This window comes from Vipera ursinii (genome assembly GCF_947247035.1).
Source record: "Vipera ursinii genome assembly, chromosome: Z".
Lineage (NCBI taxonomy): Eukaryota > Metazoa > Chordata > Lepidosauria > Squamata > Viperidae > Vipera > Vipera ursinii.
This window is the reverse complement of record NC_139517.1, coordinates 1,567,596-1,590,284: the sequence shown is the minus strand read 5'-3', so window position 1 is coordinate 1,590,284 and position 22,689 is coordinate 1,567,596. Positions and strand designations below refer to the sequence as shown.

Sequence of the window (22,689 nt, the reverse complement as noted above, 5' to 3'; positions counted from 1 at the left end):
CAAGCTGGGTGGTCTTCTGGCAGACGTAGGGAATGTCAACTAGAAGGGACAGGGGCTTGCAATGAGGGAGGGAGGGAAGGAAGGAAGGAAGGAAGGAAGGAAGGAAGGAAGGAAGGAAGGAAGAAAGAAAGAAAGAAAGAAAGAAAGAAAGAAAGAAAGAAAGAAAGAAAGAAAGAAAGAAAGAAAGAAAGAAAGAAAGAAAGAAAGAAAGAAAGAAAGAAAGAAAGAAAGAAAGAAAGAAAAAGAAAGAAAGGAAGGAAGAGAAAGAAAGGTAAGAAGGGAAGGAAGGAAAGAAAGAAAGGAAATAAAAGAAGGAAGGAAGAAAAAAGAAGGAAAGAAAGAAAGAGAAAAAGAGGCATAGAGAGAAAGAGAATGAGAAAGAGAAAAAGTGAGAGGCAGAGACAGAAAAAAAGAGAGATAAATTAGAGACAGAAAGAGAGAAGGAGAAAGAGGTGACAGGCTGAAAGAAAGCGAGAGAAAGTGACAGAAGAAAGAAAGAAGGAGAGAAGGAAAGAGGCAGAGAAAGAGAAAAATGAGAGGAAGGAAGGAAGGAAGGAAGGAAGGAAGGAAAAAAGAGGAGAGGAGAAAAAGAGGAGGGGAGGAAGGAATGAAGGAAAGAAAGGAGGGGAGTAGGAGGAGGAAAGAAGGAAGAAGGGGAGGAAGAGGATGGAGGAAGGAAGGAAGGAAACAAAAGGAGGGCAAGAGGAAGAGGACAGGGAGGAGGAAGAGGAAGGAGGAAGGGGGGGGAGGAAGGAGCATAGAGTTTTTACTGTTTTCTGATCTGGCCTGTTTTCCTCCAAACGTTTCACATATAAACGGAGCAAATTCCCCTCCCTTCCAGCACGGATGACGTTACCTAGTCGGGTCGTGAGACGTCTACCAGAAACCCACCCAGCTCGCTCACCCAAGACCCCACTTTCCCCCACCCCCAAAGATCCTAGAAGGGGAGGGGTGGGTGTCTGTGGATGAAAAGACAGGATTTTGGGGAATTCTGCCCAACAGAACCGATGTGTCCGGTCCAATCAGACGTCGCTGGACGGTTCCATTTTTTTCCCCTCTCTCTCTCCGTCCCCCCCCCCACCCCCGGTTTAGAATAAAAAATCGTTCAAATGACCACATCTCTCCAACTTTAAAGAAAAAACAATACAGGCAAAATGCCTTTATTCCCCTAGAAAATGTTGGCTGACAAAACAAAGGAATGGATCCAGTATATATACAAATATAAAAAATCTTCTCGTTGTTGCTGTCAGCTGTGAAGTCGTGTCCGACCCATCGCGACCCCACAGACAACGTTCTTCCAGGCCTTCCTGTTCTCTACCGTCTTCTGGAGTCCATAGCCTTGACTGTACGCACTTTTGTCGGCAGGGGGATGTCTCAGGGGGGTGCAAAGGAAGTAATAATAATAATAATAATAATAATAAAAAAAACACAGGAGATAGTAAAAAACTAATCTACAAAAAAAATTAATACTGTGTTTGAGGATAATGTACTATACAAGTTAAAACTACTGGACCCAAGCTTGGCAAGGCTCAGGACTACAACTCCCAGAATTCCCCCGCCCACCCCGGCTTCCACTCCCAGCGTGCCCCTCTTCAAAAGTGCCGGCTGTGGAATTCTGGGAGTTGAAGTCCTACGTTGAAAAACTCGCCCAGCTTGCAAAACTAACTACTAACTAGCTAGCCAATCCTGGCTGGTGGAGAAAGGAAGAGAGAAGACAATTTGAGGAGAGGGAGAAAGGAAGAGAATTTGAGGAGAGGGGCGAGGACCAGCCGTGACCGTCCCTCTCCCCAAAGCTGGCCCTTTAGGAAAGCCCCCCCCCTCCCCACCAGTTGGGGTGGGGGGCGGAAAATCTGGAGGAGGGGGCGTTTGGACACCCAAATTGCAAAGGGAGGGATTTAAAAACAGCCGAATGTTTAGGGCAGGGGTCTTCAAACTTGGGAGTAGGGTGTGTGTGTGTGTGTGTGTGTGTGTGTGTGTGTGTGTGTGTGTTATGTGACACCCCACTAATTGGAGTCCGGGGTCTCATCCTTCACCCGAGCTTTCTTTTGATAGGGCGAAGTCAACTTGGCTCCTCGTTTCCGGCCCTTCAGGAGGCTGAGGAAGAGAAAAGAGGGCTCGAGTCAGCCAGCCAAGCCGCAAAGATGGGATTCACCCAAGAGGCAACAAGCGGGAAGCGAGAGCTTTTACGTATTCGGGGCGGGGGGGGGGCCCGTCACCCACCTTTTCCCGGACTTGCAGCCCTCCTTGCTCTCTTTCTGGCAGGCTTCTTTGCACTCCAAGCCTTCTAACAGCTCTTTTAGCATGGCGTAATGTTTGGGGTTGCGAATCTGCAAACAAAATGGACCTTTCCAGATGTCGGCTCGGGGTTCAAGCTGCTCCTGGGACCCCTGACTCTTTTATCTCCTCCTCGCCAAAGCTGGAATGTCCGCCCCTTGAAGGGCCAGAGGTCACCCTTCAGCCCTCTCCCCAAACCGCCAAGGCAGGCCCAAGGCACTACTCACAGTGAGCGTGTAAACCTGGGGTTCAGATGTGCCCCCCGATTCGCATTCAGGCGTCTCTTCCTCTGGCGTGTCTTGCACTGGCCTCCTGCTGGCGGTGCAAGGCGGGCCTTGCAAAGGAGCTGGAGAAGCGAGAGACAAGGATGAGGCGGGGGAAAAACCCCCCACAGCTGAAGCCCCGCCCTCTTTCAGACAAGGAAAGGGGACCACAAGGACGCCTCCGCCCAAAACCTCCGAATTTAACAGTGGGGCTGCTCTTCACAACTTCCCTCTTCCATCTTGCCTCTCATTTTCACGATCAGACAACTTACGGATAATGAAGGGGGAGAGGGGGTGGGGGGGAAGAGACCTATACATTTAATAAATAAAAACTGAACATCTTTGCAACATCCCGTGGCGGGGAGTTCCTCAGATTAACAGTGGTCTGCAGAAAGAGATTCTTCTCCATGAGACAGTGTACTTATTTCCTTGGATAATTCCCCAGCCTGCTTTATTGCTGAAAGCCTATGAGGGGGAATCTTCTCCATTAAACTGCTTTATTGCTGACAGGCTATGCGTGGGAATCTTCTCAATTAAAATGCTTTATTGCTGAAAGCCTGTGTGCAGGAATCTTCTCGATTAAACTGCTCTATTGCTGAAAGCCTATGCGCGGGAATCTTCTCCATTAAACTGCTTTATTGCTGAAAGCCTGTGCGCAGGAATCTTTTCGATTAAAATGCTTTATTGCTTAAAGGCTGTGCACGGGAATCTTTTCGATTAAACTCCTCTATTGCTGAAAGCCTACGCGTGGGAATCTTCTCAATTAAATTGCTTTATTGCTGCAGGAATGTTCTAACTAAACTGCTCTATTGCTGAAAGCCTATGCGTGGGAATCTTCTCGATTAAACTGCTTTATTGCTGAAAGCCTGTGCGCGGGAATCTTCTCCATTAAACTGCTTTATTGCTGAAAGCCTATTTCGCGGGAATCTTCTCGATTAAACTGCTTTATTGCTGAAAGCCTGTGCGCGGGAATCTTCTTGATTAAACTGCTTTATTGCTGAAAGCCTGTGCGTGGGAATCTTCTCGATTAAACTGCTCTATTGCTGAAAGCCTATGCGTGGGAATCTTCTCGATTAAACTGCTCTATTGCTGAAAGCCTATTTCGCGGGAATCTTCTCGATTAAACTGCTTTATTGCTGAAAGCCTATGCGCGGGAATCTTCTCCATTAAACCGCTTTATTGCTGAAAGCCTATGTGCGGGAATCTTCTCAATTAAATTGCTTTATTGCTGCAGGAATGTTCTAACTAAACTGCTCTATTGCCGAAAGCCTATGCACGGAAATCTTCTCAGTTAAACTGCTTTATTGCTGAAAGCCTGTGTGCAGGAATCTTCTCGATTAAACTGCTCTATTGCTGAAATCCTATTTCGCGGGAATCTTCTCAATTAAACTGCTTTATTGCTGAAAGCCTATGCGCGGGAATCTTCTCCATTAAACTGCTTTATTGCTGAAAGCCTGTGCGCAGGAATCTTTTCGATTAAAATGCTTTATTGCTTAAAGGCTGTGCACGGGAATCTTTTCGATTAAACTCCTCTATTGCTGAAAGCCTACGCGTGGGAATCTTCTCAATTAAATTGCTTTATTGCTGAAAGCCTATGCGCAGGAATCTTCTCTATTAAACCGCTTTATTGCTGAAAGCCTATGTGCGGGAATCTTCTCAATTAAATTGCTTTATTGCTGCAGGAATCTTCTCAACTAATGGTTGATGCCTGCTAAGAGTTAGATATGGGTCTGCAGAATTCAAAGGAGGTTGCACTCTGTTTGCGGCTATGTAGGGATTTTGGGCTAACCCCTCCTCTGACTCTGCTCCCACTATCTGCCAGTCCTCGTCCTCCTCCGTCCTTCAAATTTACCTTTCTTCTTATTTTCCAGGGATTTTGCTTTCTGCTGGAAGCTGAGCTCCTCCGATCGTCGGTCTCGTCCGGGACAGGCGCACACCCGCACCTCAAAACATCGACGTCCCAGGACCTCACCCCTGTCAGGAGAGAAGAGAGGTCCTTGGAGATTTTTGGAGGACGGAGGGAAACGTTTTACCCCACCTGCCAAGTCGGAGACCCCATCACTGCCGTGGGGTCACGACGGTCAATAAACACGGTGGGTACCGTTTTAATTCAAAGGCACCATTGCATTTTTGGATAGTTTCACCCGTTTTATATAGTCATTTCCGCAGCAGCATTCAGATAAGCAGCGGGTTCAAATTCTAGCACACACTACGCAACCCATGATCCTTTCAGAGGTATTTCTACTGACTAGACTACCCAGTAACTTCAACAGCAACCGAGCTTCTAATGTCCAGCAAGTCCTCGCATTACGAACAGTCGCTTAGCGACTGTCCAAAGTATTATGATGGATCCCGAAAAGTGGGCTTACGACCTGGATTCGTAGCTGCAACATTCGGGGCCTTCATTCAGGATTGTTTGCAGCATCTCACAATCACTACGAGTACAATTTGCAATGTTGTTTCTGGAAACTCATATTTATTTCCTGTTTCTGGCAAAAAAAAAATTACCCCATGGGGGGGGGGTGTCCGCTTAATCAACGCAGCGTTCTCTTTAACGACCGCCGCAAAAAGCTCATGAAATTGGGTGGAGTCACGGTGTGACCTATTTGACAACCCTCACCACTTAACGCCTGAAATTTTAGTCTGGGAATTCCTACACTGGACAGCAGGGTTTTGGACTAGATGACCTCCCACGTCCCCCTCCGGAGCCACGATTCTACGATTTGGTGGGCAAAACCACCCAGAATCGGGCCTGGATCGTGGTTTAAATTTAAAACAAACAGGGTAGCTGGTTCGTTGCTGAACAGCGCCCAAATTTCATCCCGTCCATCGTTCGACAGGCGGGTTCTGAGTTCTAAACATGATTTCCCCATCTGAAACCCAACCGAGCCGGGAGGGAAGAGGACGAGGAGACGAAGAGGGTTACTCACTGTTCGGTCTCCAAAGTCAGGACGGTCAGGATCGGACGCCGGTTCATACCGCCCATGCACGAACTGTTACACATGTAATTGTACAGGACGATGGTGCACGCCATCCCCACCTGCAGGGCCGAGAAATCTACTAAGCCAGGTGTAGCATCTGAACATACGCAGATGTTCTAATTTGGGGGAGGGGGATGGAAACTTTTTTTTCTGCTCTGTTGATGTTTCCTTTTGATTCAGGGGGGGGGCGTCCCAGCTGTCCGGGAGGCCGAAAACGAAAGCAGCAGACAATCAGACGAAGAAAGAGAAGACGGGGAGGGTTAGAGTTGGACCCCAAATCGCCTCTTCCCCCTTGCCCGCCGTCTCCCCCCCCAATCACCTGAGGCTTTTGGTAAAGAACCCGCACGCTGTGCCGCTTGGTGCCCGGATCTGTGTAATACTGAGCCAGTGGGTTTCCTTCGACCCGGATGAGATGATCGCGGGGGATCGTGCCTGTGCAAAAGCAGAAATCGGGGTGCGGCGGGGAGAAAATGGGGGAGCTTAGAGCCGCAGGAGTTTCACGTCGGAGGAGGGAGGTTCCCCCCTCCCGCAATTAACGAGCCCCGTCCCTCGAAAAACAAGAACAAAACCCAACTCATCTACAGCACAACACAACACAAGGGAAGCCAAAATCTCGGCGGCTAAGCGAGGCCTGCGTCCGGTGAGTTTTGCCCCGTTTTACAACCTCTTTTTTTTTTTGCCACGATGGTTAAGCGCATTGCGGCCGTTGTTCAGCTAAGCCACTGTGGTTAACTTTGAACAGTGGCTGTTAAGCTGAGGACTAGACGCAGAGGTCCCCAAAACTTTGTGGCACCAGGGACCGGTTCAGTGGAGAGAGGTTTTTTTGTCCCCACGGACCGGAGGAGGCGTGGTTTTGTGTGGTGCCTGCATCCCGCTTGTTTGTGCGGACCGGATGCTGGCGTGCCGCGGCCCAGTACAGACCAGAGGTTGGGGACCCCTGGATTAGAGGACAAGATCGCGGAACAGGTACTCTGCACCCGTTTAAAGACCTGCATGCAGACGGACAGGTCTTTTACCATGTGCGGAGTGCAATCTCTCCCCAGGTTTTGAGCGCCGTGCATCACAGCCTGCCCACCCCCACCCCACCTGTCCCAGAAGACCCCCCTCCCCCTTTCCCCCCCCGGGCCCTTCGCTCACCGTCGTTGTGCTCCGGGTGCCGCTCATGATGGGGGCAGCGCCTGACCACCTCAGACATGTGTTCGGATCTCTTGTAGACGGCCATGGCCCGGACCACGGAGCCCGGCGGAGGTGCCTTGGACGTCCGAATCAGCACTTTGCAAGTTTTGCCAATTTGGCAAAACAGTTTGTTGAGCTGCGGAGAGAACTGGACGGAGGAGAGAAATTTGGGATTAGAGGAGAGAAAAAGTGAGAAAGAATTCCCGGAACTAATTAATACGCAGCCCCGACTCACCACGGCCGGTTTAGGGGCTGTTCAACGTTATAACGGCATTGAAAAAAGGGACTTATGACCCGTTTGTCACAACTGTTGGGTTACCTGATCCAAAATTTCAGACAGTTGGAAACTGACTCGTATTTATGACGGATGCGGCCTCCCGGGGGCGTCACCTGATCCCCTTTTGTGACCTTCCAACAAGCAAAGTCAGTGGGGGAAAAGCCGGATTTGCTTAACAGCCAGATTATTAACTTAACGCCCGCAGTGATTGGGTTAACAACTGTGGCAAGGCAGGTCGTAAAGTAGGGCGTCACGTAACAAATGTCTCACTTGTTGTTAGCTGCGAAGTCGTGTCCGACCCATCGCGACCCTATGGACAACATTCCTCCAGGCCTTCCTGTCCTCTGTCTCACTTAGCAACCAAGATTTTGGGCTCAATTGTGGGTGTGAAGTCGAGGCCTGTCCTATTTATTAAATTAATTAATATATTAAATATATAGACCTCCCTGCATCCCTCCCAACGGGCCTTAAGTTGTTCTTCCATGGATCTTTGTGGATTTCAACTCCCAGAATTCCTCAGCCAACATGCCTGGCTGAGGAATTCTGGGAGTTGAAGTCCAGAAGTCATAAAGGGGGTTATAGTTGCCTCACGCTGGCTGAGGAATTCTGGGAGTTGAAGTCCGCCAGTCATGAAGGGGCCATAGTTCCCCCATGCTGGCTGAGGAATTCTGGGAGTTGAAGTCCACCAGTCATCAAAGGGTCATACTTCCCTCACGCTGGATGAGGAATTCTGGGAGTTGAAGTCTACAAGTCATCAAAGGGTCATAGTTCCCTCATGCTGGCTGAGGAATTCTGGGAGTTGAAGTTCACCAGTCATCAAAAGGTCATAGTTCCCCCATGCTGGCTGAGGAATTCTGGGAGTTGAAGTTCACCAGTCATCAAAAGGTCATAGTTCCCCCATTCTGGCTGAGGAATTCTGGGAGTTGAAGTCCACCAGTCATCAAAGGGCCGAGATTGAAGACCCCTGCCCTATATTAACTCACTGCCCACCCCTAAAAAATGCCTGCCCTGAATTGCAACCAATTGTTGGTGGGACGGAGGCGAGGGCACCATGATTTCCACTACACCCCTCCCCCCGAGCAAGCCCCTTCCCCAAATCTTCCAACTCAATGGCTGGCATTTGGCCTTTTCTGCCTTCATTGCAAGAGAAGGCAATTGGGGGCTGCTGGGTGTGGGGAGGGGTCTCTCGCCACATGCCGGAAATGGGGTGGGGGTCTTTATCCCCCCTGTAAGGAATCTGGGACAGTCCTTTGCCAAAAGCCAGCAGAAAGACATGCCCTGACATGTCCAGGACGGGCAACGTTGTGCACAGAGCAGAGGGAGACGGAAGGAAGATGGGGGTGGTCTCCGTCGAGACCCCCCCCGTTCTTCAAAGCCCAGCCATTGGGTGGGCAGGTCAAAAATGGAAAAGGGGGTGGTGGTCATTCCCATCCAGGAATCCAGAAAGTGACCAGTCCCCACAGAAGCAGGTCAACGTGCTGAAGACACACACACAGCAACCAGAACTGGGGTGCCAGCTATGCAGTAAGTTAAAATTTGGGGGTTCGGGCGCACAGGGTTCCCCAAGCTGCAATCCTACGGGGTACAAATTGGGGAGGGGGGGATGAGAGGGGAAAGGGGAAGACCTCCTCCCAGCTGCTGATGGTCGCTGCAAAACTCACCCCAAGGACGTTTCACGCGCCCCGTCGCCGACCCGTTTTTTTTTGGGGGGGGGGGTGTTTCCACAGCAGCCTAAAATCCAACTCAAGGGGATACTGGTGGTCATCAGCTTACGACCCACAACGAAGCCATGTTGCCCAGGGAGACATGTGTTGTGAGTTTTGGCCCATCTTACAACTTTTGGGGGGGGGGCGGGGGTGCTGTCCTTAAGCGAATCGCGGCAACTGTTAAGCCAGCCGTATGGTCATTAAATGAAGTGGGTTTCCCCATTGTGTTTTTTGTGTGCGTCAGGTGGCCAAAAGGGGAATCACGTCTCTCTCTCTCTCACACACACACACACACAAACACACCAGGGACCCTGCGACCGTCGTAAACACGAGTCAATTCACCCGAGTGTCTGAATTTTGACCCCTGGGGATCAAAAATGAACTGCGAGTTGGAGGCTACCTGTATTCATGATTGGGGGTGGGGGTGTCTCCCAGGGGTGGCCCCAGCAGCTGGAAAGTGTGGACTAACTTAAAGCAAAATCAGTTTTTTTTTTAAAAAAAAACAATCTATGGGTGGGGGGTCTTCTGACAAGCAGCTCCTTATCTGTGTTCAAGCCCACCCACCCAAATATCTGTGGGTTTGAAACACTTCTTGAGGGAGGGGAAGGAGGGGCTTATAAGTGTGGGGGGGTGATGGGGGCACCATCCTCATGGCATCACCCCACAGCCTCAGAAAGGAAAAAGGGGAAGGGGGCTTCCTTGGGGCAGCAGTAAGAAAAGCCAGGCAGTCCTCGGTTTACAACGGGAGGCGTAAATTCCCGCCGTTAAGCAGGACAGCAGTTGGGTTTCGTCCCATTTTACGGCCTTTCTCCGGGGACCCCTGCAGTTGTGAAGTTAGTACAGGCGGTCCTCAAGCGTACGACCAAGAGAGTACCCCAAACTTCCGCTACTAAGCAAGACAGTTGTTAGGTCAGGTGTCCCCCATTTTAAGACCTTCCTCGCTATGGTTGTTAAGCGAATCACTGCAGATGTTAAGTGAGTAACACCGTCGCTAAGGGAATTTGGCTTCCCCCTTGACTTTGCTTTTCAGAAGGTCGCAAAAGGAGACCGCGTCTCTCTCTCTCTCTCTCTCTCACACACACACACACACACAGAGGATGCTGCGACCGTCATAAATACGAGTCAGTGGTCGCGCATCTGAATTTTGATCACGTGACCACGGGGAGGCTGCAACAGCCGTTAAGTGTGAAAAACGGTCATAACGCTCTGTTTTTGGCTCCGTTGTAACTTCGAAAGGTCATTAAAACAAACGGTCATAAAGCAAGGACTACATGAAATGGGTGTCTGGCTCGCCAGAGGCTGAAAGGCGAGAGCACCAGTGCTCCAGATTCTTACCCTCCCAATCCAATAAGTCCTTGACTTACAACCGTCATTGACCCCAACAATGGTTAAGTCGGGACATCGATAAGCAGCTTATCAAGGACCGGAGAATCCATTTTGCGGCTGTTGTTAAGCAACCAAGCTGGTCATTAAGTAAATCCATTACTCTCCTTGGGGAGCATGGTGTTTTTTGTTTTGCTGGGAATTGGGAGCGAAGGGTAATTTTCAACAAAAAATGTTGTTTTAAGTTGGGGTTGTGTCATTGTGGGACACAGCAAACGGTTAGAACAATTAATCAGTTAGAACAGATAACCAGTGGAACCACCTGCCTCCAGAGGTTTTAAACACTGGAGGTTGTGGAGATTGGACAGCCCTTTGTCTGAAATGTTATAAGGTTTCCTACCTGAGCAGAGGGCTGGACTAGATGACCTCCAGGGTCCCTTCCAACTTTATTATTATTATTTATTATTATTATTATTAATTATTATTATTATTATTATTATTATTATTATTATTATTATTATTATTATTATTATTATTATTATTAATCATCGCACAGTCAGCCAGATGTTCAGACTGGATTTGGCATTTTTATCTACCTATCGAGTCCTTACCATGGACCTGGGATAGGCAGATGTGGATGTTTGATGGTATTATAGATATCGTTGCAAGATGGAAGCAGTTCCTAGTAAGGCCGCCTTTTGCATCATCATCATCATCATTATATTTATTATTATTATTATTATTATTATTATTATTATTATTATTATTATTATTATTATTATTATTATTATTAGCCTCAGATGCCTGTCAATTGCATCTGAGGGAGGCAGCAATTACTGGAACTCGAAGTGACCCTGTCGTAAGTCGGGGACCTCCTTTGTGTGCCGGCCCCTTCCATCCACCTGCAGCACCACAGTGGCAGACTTCGCACTCAGAACCCCGCATCTCAAGAAGCCAGGTGCTTCCAAACCTCCCAATCCCCAACCCCCCTTTTTTTTAAAAAAAATCAGATCCAAAGACAGTCCCCCACCCCCACCCCCTTTGCTCTTTTTAGCAAACCAGGATCGGCGCCAAACCGGGATTGCCAGCCAGGAAAGGCGGAATCTAGAGTCCGTTGACCTCACCTGTCCATAGCGGAGGTGGGGGGAGTGGACTGACAAGGCAGCGGCCGCCGTTTTGATTTTTTTGACCTAACCCCCCCCGGGTCCCCCCCCTGATCGAGACAAGAGGATCCGGGGGTTTTTTGGAGGGGGGAGATGGTGGGGAAGGAAAGACCCCCGCCCCAGAATTTAACTCATAACCTGGTCCCACTCCGTACGGTGTAAGTGACTGACTTGGCGGTGCCCGACTGCTCAAATTCCAGATCGAAGCCGAATTGTCCCGGATAATCCTGGGTGGGGGGGATGGGGAAGCTCTCCCCAGGCCCATAATCTTGGGGGGGGGAGCGCAGGAGCTGGGGGTCCCCCAAGAAGTCGGCTAAGGTCTGGATGGACAAGACGTCTCCCTCTGGATAGCCTTCAGCCAGATCACTCAACGGAGAGCAAGCCGGCGGGGCCGACAAGCCGAAGTTGGTTTGATCCGCGGAGCTGCCAGCTTCCTCGAGATAGGCTTGATGAGTGGGGTTCGTCTCCTTCAACTCCTAAAACATATGAATCGATTATCATTCGGACGATAGGTATGCCCCCCTCTCCCCCCCCGGATGTCATCAAAGGACCCCACAAAATGAATGTCACGTTGTCGATTTTAGGCTGCTGTGGATTTGACAAGCCGGCCACAGTTCCTGGCGTTTTGGCACCCAAGAAGCCACAAATCATGGCTTAAGCCGAGCCACGTGCGGGGTGGCTAGACAAGCCACCTTGGAAGCCAGGTTTGGTCCAGCTTGCGGTGTAAACTCGGGAGAACAAATTGATTGGGTCAATCCGTGTTTTTCAAACTTGGGGTGGACTTCAACTCCCAGAATTCCCAGCTGGCTGGGGAATTCTGGGAATTGAAGTCCACAAAAGTGGCTGAGGATCAATGTCACACTCACCCAAAACTGGTTGGCCATTTCGAAGGTCCACATTTGATGAAAGGTGCCTTGGCTGAGAGGTGGGCTCAGGGACGGGTTGGCGTCTTCCTCCACAACTTGCTCCATGTTTGTTTTCCTTTACAACGGGGAAACTGAGGCAGCAGGAAAGGAAAAAAAAAAGAAGGGATTGAAGCAATTTCCATCCCTTTTACCCCATCCAAAGCAGACGGTTAGGGTTAGGGCAGGGGTCGGCAACCTGAAAAAGGAAAAGAGCCACTGGGAACCGGTTCCATCACACATAAAAAAAGTGGGAGCCGCGTGCGTGCGTCCATGCACGCGCATGCACAAAAAACGTTTCTTGCGCATGCGCGGACGCGCACGGTTGCCCTTTTTTTAATGTGTGATGGAACCAGTTCCCGGTTGTGCGACGGCGACGGCCCATTTGCAGAGCTACCGCCTTCGGCAGCCTGCAAACGTGCCGCGGCAGCTTTCCCAAAGAGCGGCGCCGCTGCCCGTTCACGCGGAGGTGCGCGCGCACCTCTCCAAAGGTTTGGGGAGGTGCGCGCGCACCTCCGCCCATCCGGAGAGGTGCTCGCGCACCTCTCCAAACGGGCGGTGCCACTCTCCATTTGGAGAGGTGTGCGCGCACCACTGCCCGTTCGAAGAGGTGCGCGCACACCGGGCGGCTGGGAGCCGCAGGAGACGGCTCAAAGAGCTGCATGCGGCTCCGGAGCCGCGGGTTGGCCAACCCGTGGGTTAGGGTATATTTCGATCTGGTGTGTGTTTATAGCTGTTTATGTTCCACCTAATGCCAATGTCAACATGGCACTTTCTAAGCTGTATGACGTCATCACCAGGCAGCAGCAAACTCACCCAGAGGGCCCTCTTGTCGTGGCTGGGGACTTCAATCAAGCTTGTCTGAAGACAGTTCTCCCCAAGTTTGTACAGTATGTGCAAGTTTCCACCAGAGGGAAGAACACTTTGGACCACGTGTATTCCAATCTGAAACAGGCCTACAGAGCTTTCCCTCTCCCCCACCTGGGTACATCTGACCATCTTTCACTCCTGTTGTGCCCAAAGTATGTCCCTCTCAGGAAAAGGACTCAGGCAGTCACGAAAAGGGTCAGAACCTGGCCAGTGGGTGCTCTCAGCCAGTTGCAGGACTGCTTTGAAACCACTGACTGGAGTGTGTTTGAAGTACAAATTCATATACAGATGCCGTACTCTCTTATATTAGAACATGCACTGATAGTGTAACGACGGATAAGTGCATTAGAGTTTACGGGAACTGTAAACCCTGGATGACTGCAGAGATACGAACACCCCTGAGAGCCCGGGACTCTGCCTTTAAGGCGGGGGACAGGGACAGATACAGAGAGGCCAGGGCAAACCTCAGAAGAGGCATCAGGATGGCGAAACAACAATACAAACAAAAAGTGGAGAACCATTTAGCAAACAACGATCCGAGGCAAGTGTGGCAGGGCCTGCAGCACTTAACCAACTATAAGGGCAGCACGAGGAGCATGGCAAACACCGATGCCTCGTTGGCTGAGGAGCTGAATATCTTCTTCGCCAGGTTAAGTGAGTTTTGCCCCGTTTGCTAAGCAAATCACGGCAGTTGTTAAGATAGTGACCCAGTTGTTAAGTGAATAAGAGGTCGCAAAAGGCGGGATCACATGACACACCCCTCCCCCCAGGGATGCTGCAACCGTCATAAATACGAGTCGCAAAAGGAAGATCACGTGACCCCAGGGACGCAGTGGCCATTGTCAATGCGAGTCCGTCACCAAGCATCTGAATTTTGATCATGTGACCACGGCGGACGCTGCGACGGTCGTAAGTGTGAAAAACGGCCCTTAGTCATTTCTTTCAGTGCCCTTGTAAACTTTGAACGGTCACTAAATAAGTTATCGTATGTCGAGGACTATCTCAGATAGTCGCCGACTTACGTCCACAGCTGAGCCCACAATTTCCAGTTCTTAAGTGAGAGAGTTGGTGAGTTTTGCTCCACCCTTCTTGCCACGGCCATTAAATGAATCACTGAAGTTCTTAGCTTAGTAACCCGGTCGTTAAGTAAACCTGGCTTCCCCATTTGGCTTGGCTGAAGGTCACCAAAGGGGATCACGCGACCCCGGGACATACTGCGACCGTCATAAACACGAGTCAGTTGCCAAGCCATCCGAATTTTGATCGCCTGAGCTGCGACGGTCGTAAGTGTGAAAAACGACTGCACGTCCTTTTTCTCTGTCCTGTTGCAACTTTGAACGGGCACTAAACGGGCTGTCGTAAACCAAGGACTATCTGTATAATTAAAAACCCACCAGAAAAGATCTCCATTCTAGCTTACGGCATTTAGGAAAGACTGTTCTATTTCACTGCCATAAGCCAGGATGGTCTGTTTAGAGAGAACGCCAAGCTAAACTCTGGCTAGCTGCGATTGCGGTGTAAATCCGTGCATAACGTCCACTTTCTCTCATGAATTTCACCACCATCTCTTTTCTCCTTACGAGTAAGAACAAATCAAAGCTTGAACAACGCAGTTGGCTGAAGAAAAAAAAATATGCAAGATTTGCGGAAAATGATGGGCGGATTGTATGATGCAACCAGGATTATTAATCTAAAATAAATATGCGTCAGAGATCAATGTTGATAGACCCAGAAAGCAAAGGGAGCACAGCTTCATTTAGCGACCAAAGTTTCAGCACCACTGAAAAAGGTTACGACCGTTTTTCACACTTACGACTGTTCCGGCATCCCCCCCGCACGGTCACGTGACCAAATTTCGGGCACGTGGCTCGTACTTATGACAGTGGCCGTGTCGTGTGTGTGTGTGTGTGTGTGTGATGTGATTCCCCCTTTTGCGACCTTCGGACAAGCAAAGTCAATGGAGAAGCAGATTTCACTTAACAAACGGGTTACTGACTTAACGACCATCCAGTTTCGCTTAACGGGGGCCCCAAAGGTCATAAAACGGGGTCCAAACTCACGGAACAAACTTCTTTCCCTTGGCAACAAAAAAATTGGGGCTCGATTGCAAATGATAAATAAGTCCTGGAACAGCCTAGGAAGCAGTTCCTTATATATATTTTTTTAACCTTAAAAAAAAAAGATTCAAAAAGTAATTTTATAAAAGACACAATTCTGCCTAGTTTGATACAGGAAGCGAGAATTTGGGATATCTTGAGAACGGATTAAAAGTGGCTTGAGTACACCAGGAAATTGTGCATGAAATTTAGTAGAGAGCAGGTCAAATACAAATTAGGGCAAAAATCAACAAGGGAGAAAAAAAAATGCATCGAGGTGATTTGGCATGAAGCAATCCGAATTAATCTTTGTCCCGCAGGCAGTGTTTAAAAAAAGAAAAAGGAAAAAGGCATCCAAAATGGGTGTGTTTTATTGGCTTTTTAAACACATCCGGCTGGGATACCTGGTACACGCTATCAGTATGTATTAAATTAACTTATTTTGCTTTATTTCATTATTATTTTTTTACACTGTGCCTTTATTTTCCTTGCTTGCTTTTTAGCGGTTTGCAATCGTGATGTACAGTCATGTTTTTTTTAGGGCAGGGTTCTTCAAACTTGGCCCTTTGATGACTTCTGGACTTCAACTCCCAGAATTCCTCAGCCAGCGTGAGGGAACTATGGCCTTTAATGACTTGTGGACTTCAACTCCCAGAATTCCTCAGCCAGCGTGAGGGAACTATGGCCCTTTAATGACTTGTGGACTTCAACTCCCAGAATTCCTCAGCCAGGCATGCTGGCTGAGGAATTCTGGGACTTGAAGTCCACAAGTCATCAAAGGGCCAAGTTTGAGAACCCCTGGTTTAGGGCAATGTTCCTAAGATTCGGTGGGCTTCAAATCCCAGAATTCCCCAACGAGCTCTGCTGGCTGGGGAATTCTGGGAGTTGAAGTCCACTTGTCTTAAAGGGGGCCAAGCTTGTGAAAAAGACTTTTAAGAGGCTTCAGACTCTGCATATTCCCAATTTTGCTGCATCCAATACCCCTGTATTGATTTATCCATTGAATCCCATGTCGCACTGATGGCGTTACTTAGTTTGGTCATGAGATGTCTGCAAGAAAACCACCAAAGTTCAGCGAGCACAGGGGACACCCCCCCCGAAAAAAATCCTATTTTATTAGCCTTGCAGAAAATGCACCCCTTTGAAACCCCCCAACCAACTTTGCAAAACAGGTAATGCATTGCTTTTTCTTTTTCTTTTAGGAAACGGAAATGGGTTCCCCGCCCCCCAACAAGCCTCCCGGAAGTAGCCATCGTCTTGGCGCCGGCTGGATTAGCAAATTTTGCATGAATCAAAAAAGGTTAATCGTCTTTCTTTCGCATGCTTTTTGCAGAAAGGGTAGGAGGAGGAGAAGGGCAGCGAGGCTATACCATTGCGTAAAGAGGGGAAGGGAAATGAGTAAAGGCCTCCCCGGGCTTAATTCGTTCAGAAATATATTTTTTTTGCATCTTAAACACGATGTGTCTCGCTTTGTACGTGGGGAAAGAAAATCACGCGAACCCTCCCTTTTAGGATGCCTAAATTCCTCCCCCCTCCGCTCCCTTCTTTTGGTTCCTTCCCACCGCAGCCAACAACGGGGCGGACTGTACCATTCGGAGGATGTTTCCGGCGACGGGGGTGGAGTGGGAGCGAGAGAGAAAAGAGAAGCCGATTGCCCCGGGAAGATTTAAACCAGCGCTGGGCTTGCACCGGTTCTACTTCGGTTTAAAACCGGAGTATCTGCTCCGGTTTAACCGCACGACCAACATCCATCGCAACGTCTCTCCCTCCCGACTCCCAAAGTCCAGGAAGCGCTTTTAAACTCTCTGAAAGGGGGGATAGAGACCCTTGGCTGCCATCCTCCAGCAGCCCCTCCAATTTATCTCCCCCCCACCCCGTCCTTGCATCTTCTCCCCCCTTTCTCCCCTCCAATTTATAGCCCCCTTCCATTCTCTCCTCCCTCTAATTTACCCCCCTTGCATTCTCCCCCCCTTATTTATCCCCCTCCTTGCATCTTCTCCCCCCTTTCTCCCCTCCAATTTACCCCCCCTTGCATTCTCCTCATTTATCCCCCCTCCTTGCATCTTCTCCCCCCTTTCAACCCTGCCTTTAATTTACCCCCCTTGCATTCTCCCCCTTATTTATCCCCCTCCTTGCATCTCCCCCCCTTTCTCCCCTCCAATTTACCCCCCCTTGCATTCTCCCCCTTATTTATACCCCCCTCCTTGCATCTCCCCCCTTTCTCCCCTCCAATTTATACCCCCTTGCATTCTCCCCTCCCTTATTTATTTATTTATTTTATTGCATCTTCTCCCCCTTTCTCCCCTCCAATTTACCCCCCCTTGCATTCTCTCCCCCCTTTCAACCCTCCCTCTAATTTACCCCCCCCCCTTGCATTCTCCCCCTTATTTATCCCCCCCTGATTGCATTCTCTCCCCCCCTTTCAACCCTCCCCCTTGTTTATGCCCCCCTCCTTGCATTCTCTCCTCTCCCCTCCCCCGCTTTGAAACTTTCTACAATTCCAAGTGAAACTATTGTGTGTGTGGGGGGGTCTTATTAGCAACGATTTAAGTATCTTGCCGGAGAAGAGGCGGAGGGGAAAGGGGAGGGGAGGGGAGGGAGGGGGGGAGAAAGCAGGAAAGATCAACCCAGCAGCATTAACGTCTTCTCTTCCTCCCCCCCCGAAACATCTTTCTTTCCCTCCCCCCTCCACCCCAGCGATAAGAGGAAGGGGCGTCGGTGGCGTCAGGAGAGCTGGTGGGGGGGGGGAGAGAGAGGGAGAACAACTTTGCAAGCCGGACTGGGATTTTTTTTTCCTGCCCCCCCCCATCCGCCCCACCTCGCTTTGGATCCGGGTCGTTGGACTGCGCTTTTTTTTTTGGTTTCTTTGCGGGGAGGGTGGGGGGTGTGTGTGCACGCGCGGGTCGAAGGAGGCGGCCGGGGGAGCGTGGGAAAAAAAAAAAAGAAAGAGAAAGCGAGCCGACGTTCCAAATCCGAACGCGGCGGGCCCCAACGTTCCATCCTTTCCCTTTCTTAACCCCCCCTCGCTCGCTCGCTTTCACCTTCAGCCCGAGCGGAAGACCCGGGTTGAGTCAGCAGCGGCCGAAGCGGGGAAAGCCCAGCCGCTCCTCCGGCGTGGGGAGGGGAAGGACGCCCCCTCCCCAGAATACGGACACTCTGCCCCCCCCCTCCTCCTCCTCCTCCTCCTCCGGGTGTTTACCGACTCGGCTGCCAACCTCGGTCCGGTTCCCGCCGCGCTCTGCCCGCGAACTGCCCGGCTGCAAAGGAGGACGCACACGCGGTGGGGATTCCCCGGCTCGAGCCCGCGGACGGGAGGAGGGCGGGGAGAGGGGGGGCGCGTTCTCGCGAGGGGAGGCCGCCGGGGCCATCTTTGCAGCGGGCGCAAAAAGCAGAAGAGCTTTACCTGTGGCACTGCCGCCTGCAACGGGTTCTCACGCACACGCCTCTTCCAGCCGAGTCGCTTCTGCCTCGCCGCCCCCTCCGCCGCTGGAAAAGCCCCCCACCCACCCCAACCGCCCCCCTCAATTCCAGGACTTGGAAGCGGCGGCGTGCTTGGGCAGGACTAAAATTCCCATCATCCCCAATAATAATAGTAATAATAATAAAATAATAATAAAATAATGATGATGATGATGATAATAATAATAATAATAATAATAATAATAATAATAATAATAATAATAATAATAATAATAATAATAATAATAATAATAATAAATAAAAAAGCTGGAAGGGACCTTGGAGGTCATCTAGTCCAACCCCCTGCTCAGTGGATCTGGAGAAGGTTGGGATTTGGGGGTCCCCCATAACAGTCCCTCTATTTATTCTCCCCCCCACCAGGACATTGCTGACTATCACAATTTATTGCACGAGGTCACAATCAGCGCCGAAGGTAAGGATTTCGAGACTTTTTTTTGGGGGGGGGGTGTCAAATGCCAGGTGCCCTCCACCCACCACCCTCTTCCCAGGAATGCCAGGCGGGAGAGGCTGGCGGCTGGCGTGCTTGGGCAGGACTACAATTCCCATCATCCCCAAGCGGAGCCCCACCCCACCCCTTCTTTCTCTTCGGCTCTGGGGAACGCCCTCCCCCCGCCCCCTCGCCCCCTCGAAGGTTCTTTGCAACTGGGCAACTTGGACGGCGTTTGCCAAGCGAGCCTTCCTAGGCAGGAGCAGTCTATCGTGCAAGAGGAACCTGGGCGAGGCGGAGCCCCCCCCCCGAAAAGGAGGGAGATAAAAGGGGGAAACGGGGTTGGGGGGGTGGGGGTGGGGGTGGAACGAACTAGGCTAGGGTTTTAAACAGCCTTGGCGGCCCTCCCCAGGTGTGTGGACTTCAACTCCCAGGATGCCTCGGCTGTCAAAGCCAGGGTTGGAGGATTCTGGGAGCTGAAGTCCACTCCGCCTTCCATGGGCCGAGGTGGAGGTAACGCCGATCCAGGTAGAGGCGGTCTCCCGGGGACGCGCCTGCGCGCGCACGCCTCACCCCGCCCCCCCTCCAATCGCTCCTTTCCCCTCTTTCCATCCAGTTGATTAAGCGGGGGGGTGGGGGGGGGGAGGGGGGAGGGTGAGGCTGTCTCGGCTGGCTCGAACCGGTTTGGAAGGAAGGAAGGAAGGAAGTCAAGTTTGGAAGGAGGGCAAAGCCGCCCCGGCTTGTCTCTGGAATGCAGGAAGGAAAATGGGGATAAGTGAGTTGCAGAGCTGGAAGGGACCTCGGAGGTCATCTAGTCCAACCCCCTGCTCAGGCAGGAGACCCCATGCCATATCAATCAATCAATCAATCAATCAATCAATCAATCAGAATAGAGCTGGAAGGGACCTCGGAGGTCTTCTAGTCCAGCCCCCTGCTCAGGCAGGAGACCCCATGCCATTTCAATCAATCAATCAATCAATCAATCAATCAATCAATCAGAATAGAGCTGGAAGGGACCTCGGAGGTCTTCTAGTCCAACCCCCTGCTCAGGCAGGAGACCCCATGCCATTTCAATCAATCAATCAATCAATCAATCAGAATAGAGCTGGAAGGGACCTCGGAGGTCTTCTAGTCCAGCCCCCTGCTCAGGCAGGAGACCCCATGCCATTTCAATCAATCAATCAATCAATCAATCAATCAGAATAGAGCTGGAAGGGACCTCGGAGGTCTTCTAGTCCAACCCCCTGCTCAGGCAGGAGACCCCATGCCATTTCAATCAATCAATCAATCAATCAAACATTCAGAGTACAGTTGGAAGGGACCTTGAAGGTCTTCTAGTCCAGCCCCCTGCTCAGGCAGGAGACCCCATGCCATTTCAATCAATCAATCAATCAATCAATCAGAATAGAGCTGGAAGGGACCTCGGAGGTCTTCTAGTCCAACCCCCTGCTCAGGCAGGAGACCCCATACCATTTCAATCAATCAATCAATCAATCAATCAAACATTCAGAGTACAGTTGGAAGGGACCTTGAAGGTCTTCTAGTCCAGCCCCCTGCTCAGGCAGGAGACCCTGTACCAGGGGTCTTCAAACTTGGCAACTTATTATTCTATTCTATCATTATTCTATTCTGTTCGGCCCCAAACTTCTGTTGCTATGTGAGAACAGCTGTTAACTGAGTTTTGAGGCCTCTCTCGCCACAATTGTTAAGTGAATCACGGCAGTTGTTAAGTGAGCAACACGGTCGCTAAGCGAATCCGGCTTCCCCCCCCCATCGACCCTGCTTCTCAGAAAGTCGCAAAAGGGGGAATCGCGTGAACCCCTTGGGACGCTGCGACCGTCGTAAATACGAGTCGGTTGCCCAGCGTCTGAATTTTGATCCCCTGACCACAGGGGAGGCTGTGACGGTCGTTAAGTGTGAAAAAGGGTCCTAAGTCGCTGTTTTCATGTCGTAACTTCAAACGGTCACTAAACGAACGATGATTACCTGGTATATTTCTTCAGGTGGAATCTACCACAAGGATAACTATTTTGGGGGGTGTCCGACCGTCCCACCCAAGCGGGAAGCGCCCACAAGTTCCTTCGGCTGGTTGCAAAATTGCTCTCTTTTTTTGGTTTTTTGTAGGTCAAAAGCATTTCCCTCCTTCCAGCAGACCTTGATCCCCCGGTTCTGAGTTCGAAGGCGGATCCCCTGTAATCCGATCGGTTGGGAAATCAAGGATCCCAGATCTCTGGAAGGTGCACATTTGGCTGAAATCTGCTCTCCGATCTATATGGCAATAATTTTTGCCCGAAGCGTAAATTGCATTTAGTAATCGCGAGGGGGGTGGGGCAATTCGGCTGATTGATGAGTGGCTATTAGGGGTTGTAAACTCAGGTTAATGAACGGGTTAAGGGAACTCGGCCAAGGGGGAAGATAAGGGATAAACTGCGGCACATTCCAACAGGCACGCCGGGCCGGGTCGCTGGGTGCAACCTGTAGATGAGATTGCCATTTCTGAAACGTTTGTGTGGCAGAGTTCACACCCAGAGCCCTGGGTGAATTTTTAAGTCCGGCATTTCTCAACGGTGGGGAGTTGAAGACGTATGGACTTCAACTCCCAGGATTCCCCGGCTGGCAAACTTTCAGAATATCCTTCTTCCCCCCCCCCCCAATGACAACAATCCTGTGAGGTGGGCTGGCCAGAGAGAGGGCAATTGGCTCAAGTCACCCAGACATCTTTCAGGCCTAAGGCGGGACTAGAACTCCCTGCCTCCTGGTGATTGGCCCAAGTCACCCAGACATCTTTGAGGCCTAAGGCAGGACTAGAACTCCCTGCCTCCTGGTGATTGGCCCAAGTCACCCAGACATCTTTCAGGCCTAAGGCGGGACTAGAACTCCCTGCCTCCTGGTGATTGGCCCAAGTCACCCAGACATCTTTCAGGCCTAAGGCGGGACTAGAACTCCCTGCCTCCTGGTGATTGGCCCAAGTCACCCAGACATCTTTGAGGCCTAAGGCAGGACTAGAACTCCCTGCCTCCTGGTGATTGGCCCAAAATCACCCATCTGCTTTCAGGCCTAAGACAGGACTAGAATTCTCCTTCTCCTAGTAATTGGCCCAAAGTCACCTGGCTAGTTTCATGCTTAAGGCAGAACTAGAATTCCCAGTCTCCCTGTTTCCAGCCCACCATCTTAACCACTAAAACAAACAGGGTCTCACCAACCCCTTGCACCTTGTCACTTGCTTCCGAAGGGGCCTCAGCCCAGCCAACTTAGGAGAAGACCTCAATGCAGGCACACCGTCCATGCTCAGAAGCTATTAGCTTGTGAATTTATAACACACACACACACACACACACACACACACACACACACACATCAAAGCATGCAGGGGTCCAAGTTGCTATCTTTCCGAAATTGCTCTCTGTGTACGGTCAGGTGTAAAAAACAGGCTAATAGACTAGGTCGCTACAGCAAGCAGTCCTCGCTTTACAACGGTTCATTCGGCGACAGTTCAGAGTTACAATGGCACCGAAAAAAGCGACCCGGGACCGTTTTTTTTGCCGTGACCGTCGCAGCCTCCCTCCGTGGGTCCCGGGTATCAAAATTCAGAGGCTCAGCAACTGACTCATCTTTACAACGGTCGCAGCATTGCCCCGGGGTCATGTGATTTCCCCTTTTTGCGCCGAGCTTCGAGAAACAAAGTCCACGGGGGAATCCGGATTCGCTTAGCGACCGCGTTACTCACTTAACAACCAGCACAGCGATTCGC

At 50.5% G+C, this 22,689-nt stretch overlaps 1 protein-coding gene across 4 annotated transcripts; it reads right to left on the bottom strand.

Annotated features, from left to right (window-relative positions):
• Positions 1 to 1,059: 1,059 nt before the first annotated feature.
• TP53 (tumor protein p53) lies at positions 1,060 to 18,456 on the bottom strand. Of its 4 annotated transcripts, none has more exons than XM_083377732.1 (10): positions 18,435 to 18,456; positions 12,030 to 12,160; positions 11,319 to 11,639; positions 6,656 to 6,842; positions 5,838 to 5,950; positions 5,468 to 5,577; positions 4,390 to 4,511; positions 2,502 to 2,620; positions 2,221 to 2,327; positions 1,060 to 2,094 (listed from the first exon to the last, which is right to left on the bottom strand). In XM_083377732.1, the coding sequence occupies exons 2-10, from the start codon at positions 12,132 to 12,134 to the stop codon at positions 2,004 to 2,006; spliced, it is 1,275 nt and encodes a 424-aa protein (XP_083233858.1). In that variant the 5' UTR covers positions 12,135 to 12,160; positions 18,435 to 18,456; the 3' UTR covers positions 1,060 to 2,003. The 4 variants fall into 4 exon arrangements, with proteins under 4 accessions (XP_083233858.1, XP_083233856.1, XP_083233857.1 ...); XM_083377730.1 differs by lacking the exon at positions 18,435 to 18,456 and adding an exon at positions 18,231 to 18,302; XM_083377731.1 differs by lacking the exon at positions 18,435 to 18,456 and adding an exon at positions 18,073 to 18,263.
• Between the last annotated feature and the right edge of the window lie 4,233 nt (positions 18,457 to 22,689).

Coding starts and splice junctions, on each gene's coding strand:
- TP53 (XM_083377732.1), bottom strand. CDS start 12,134: ATGGAGCAAGTTGTGGAGGAAGACGCCAACCCGTCCCTGAGCCCACCT. Junction 6,843..11,318: donor CCAAGTCAGTCACTTACACC/GTACGGAGTGGG, acceptor TCCTCCGTCCAG/TTCTCTCCGCAGCTCAACAA. Junction 5,578..5,837: donor TTCTTTACCAAAAGCCTCAG/GTGATTGGGGGG, acceptor TCGGCCCTGCAG/GTGGGGATGGCGTGCACCAT.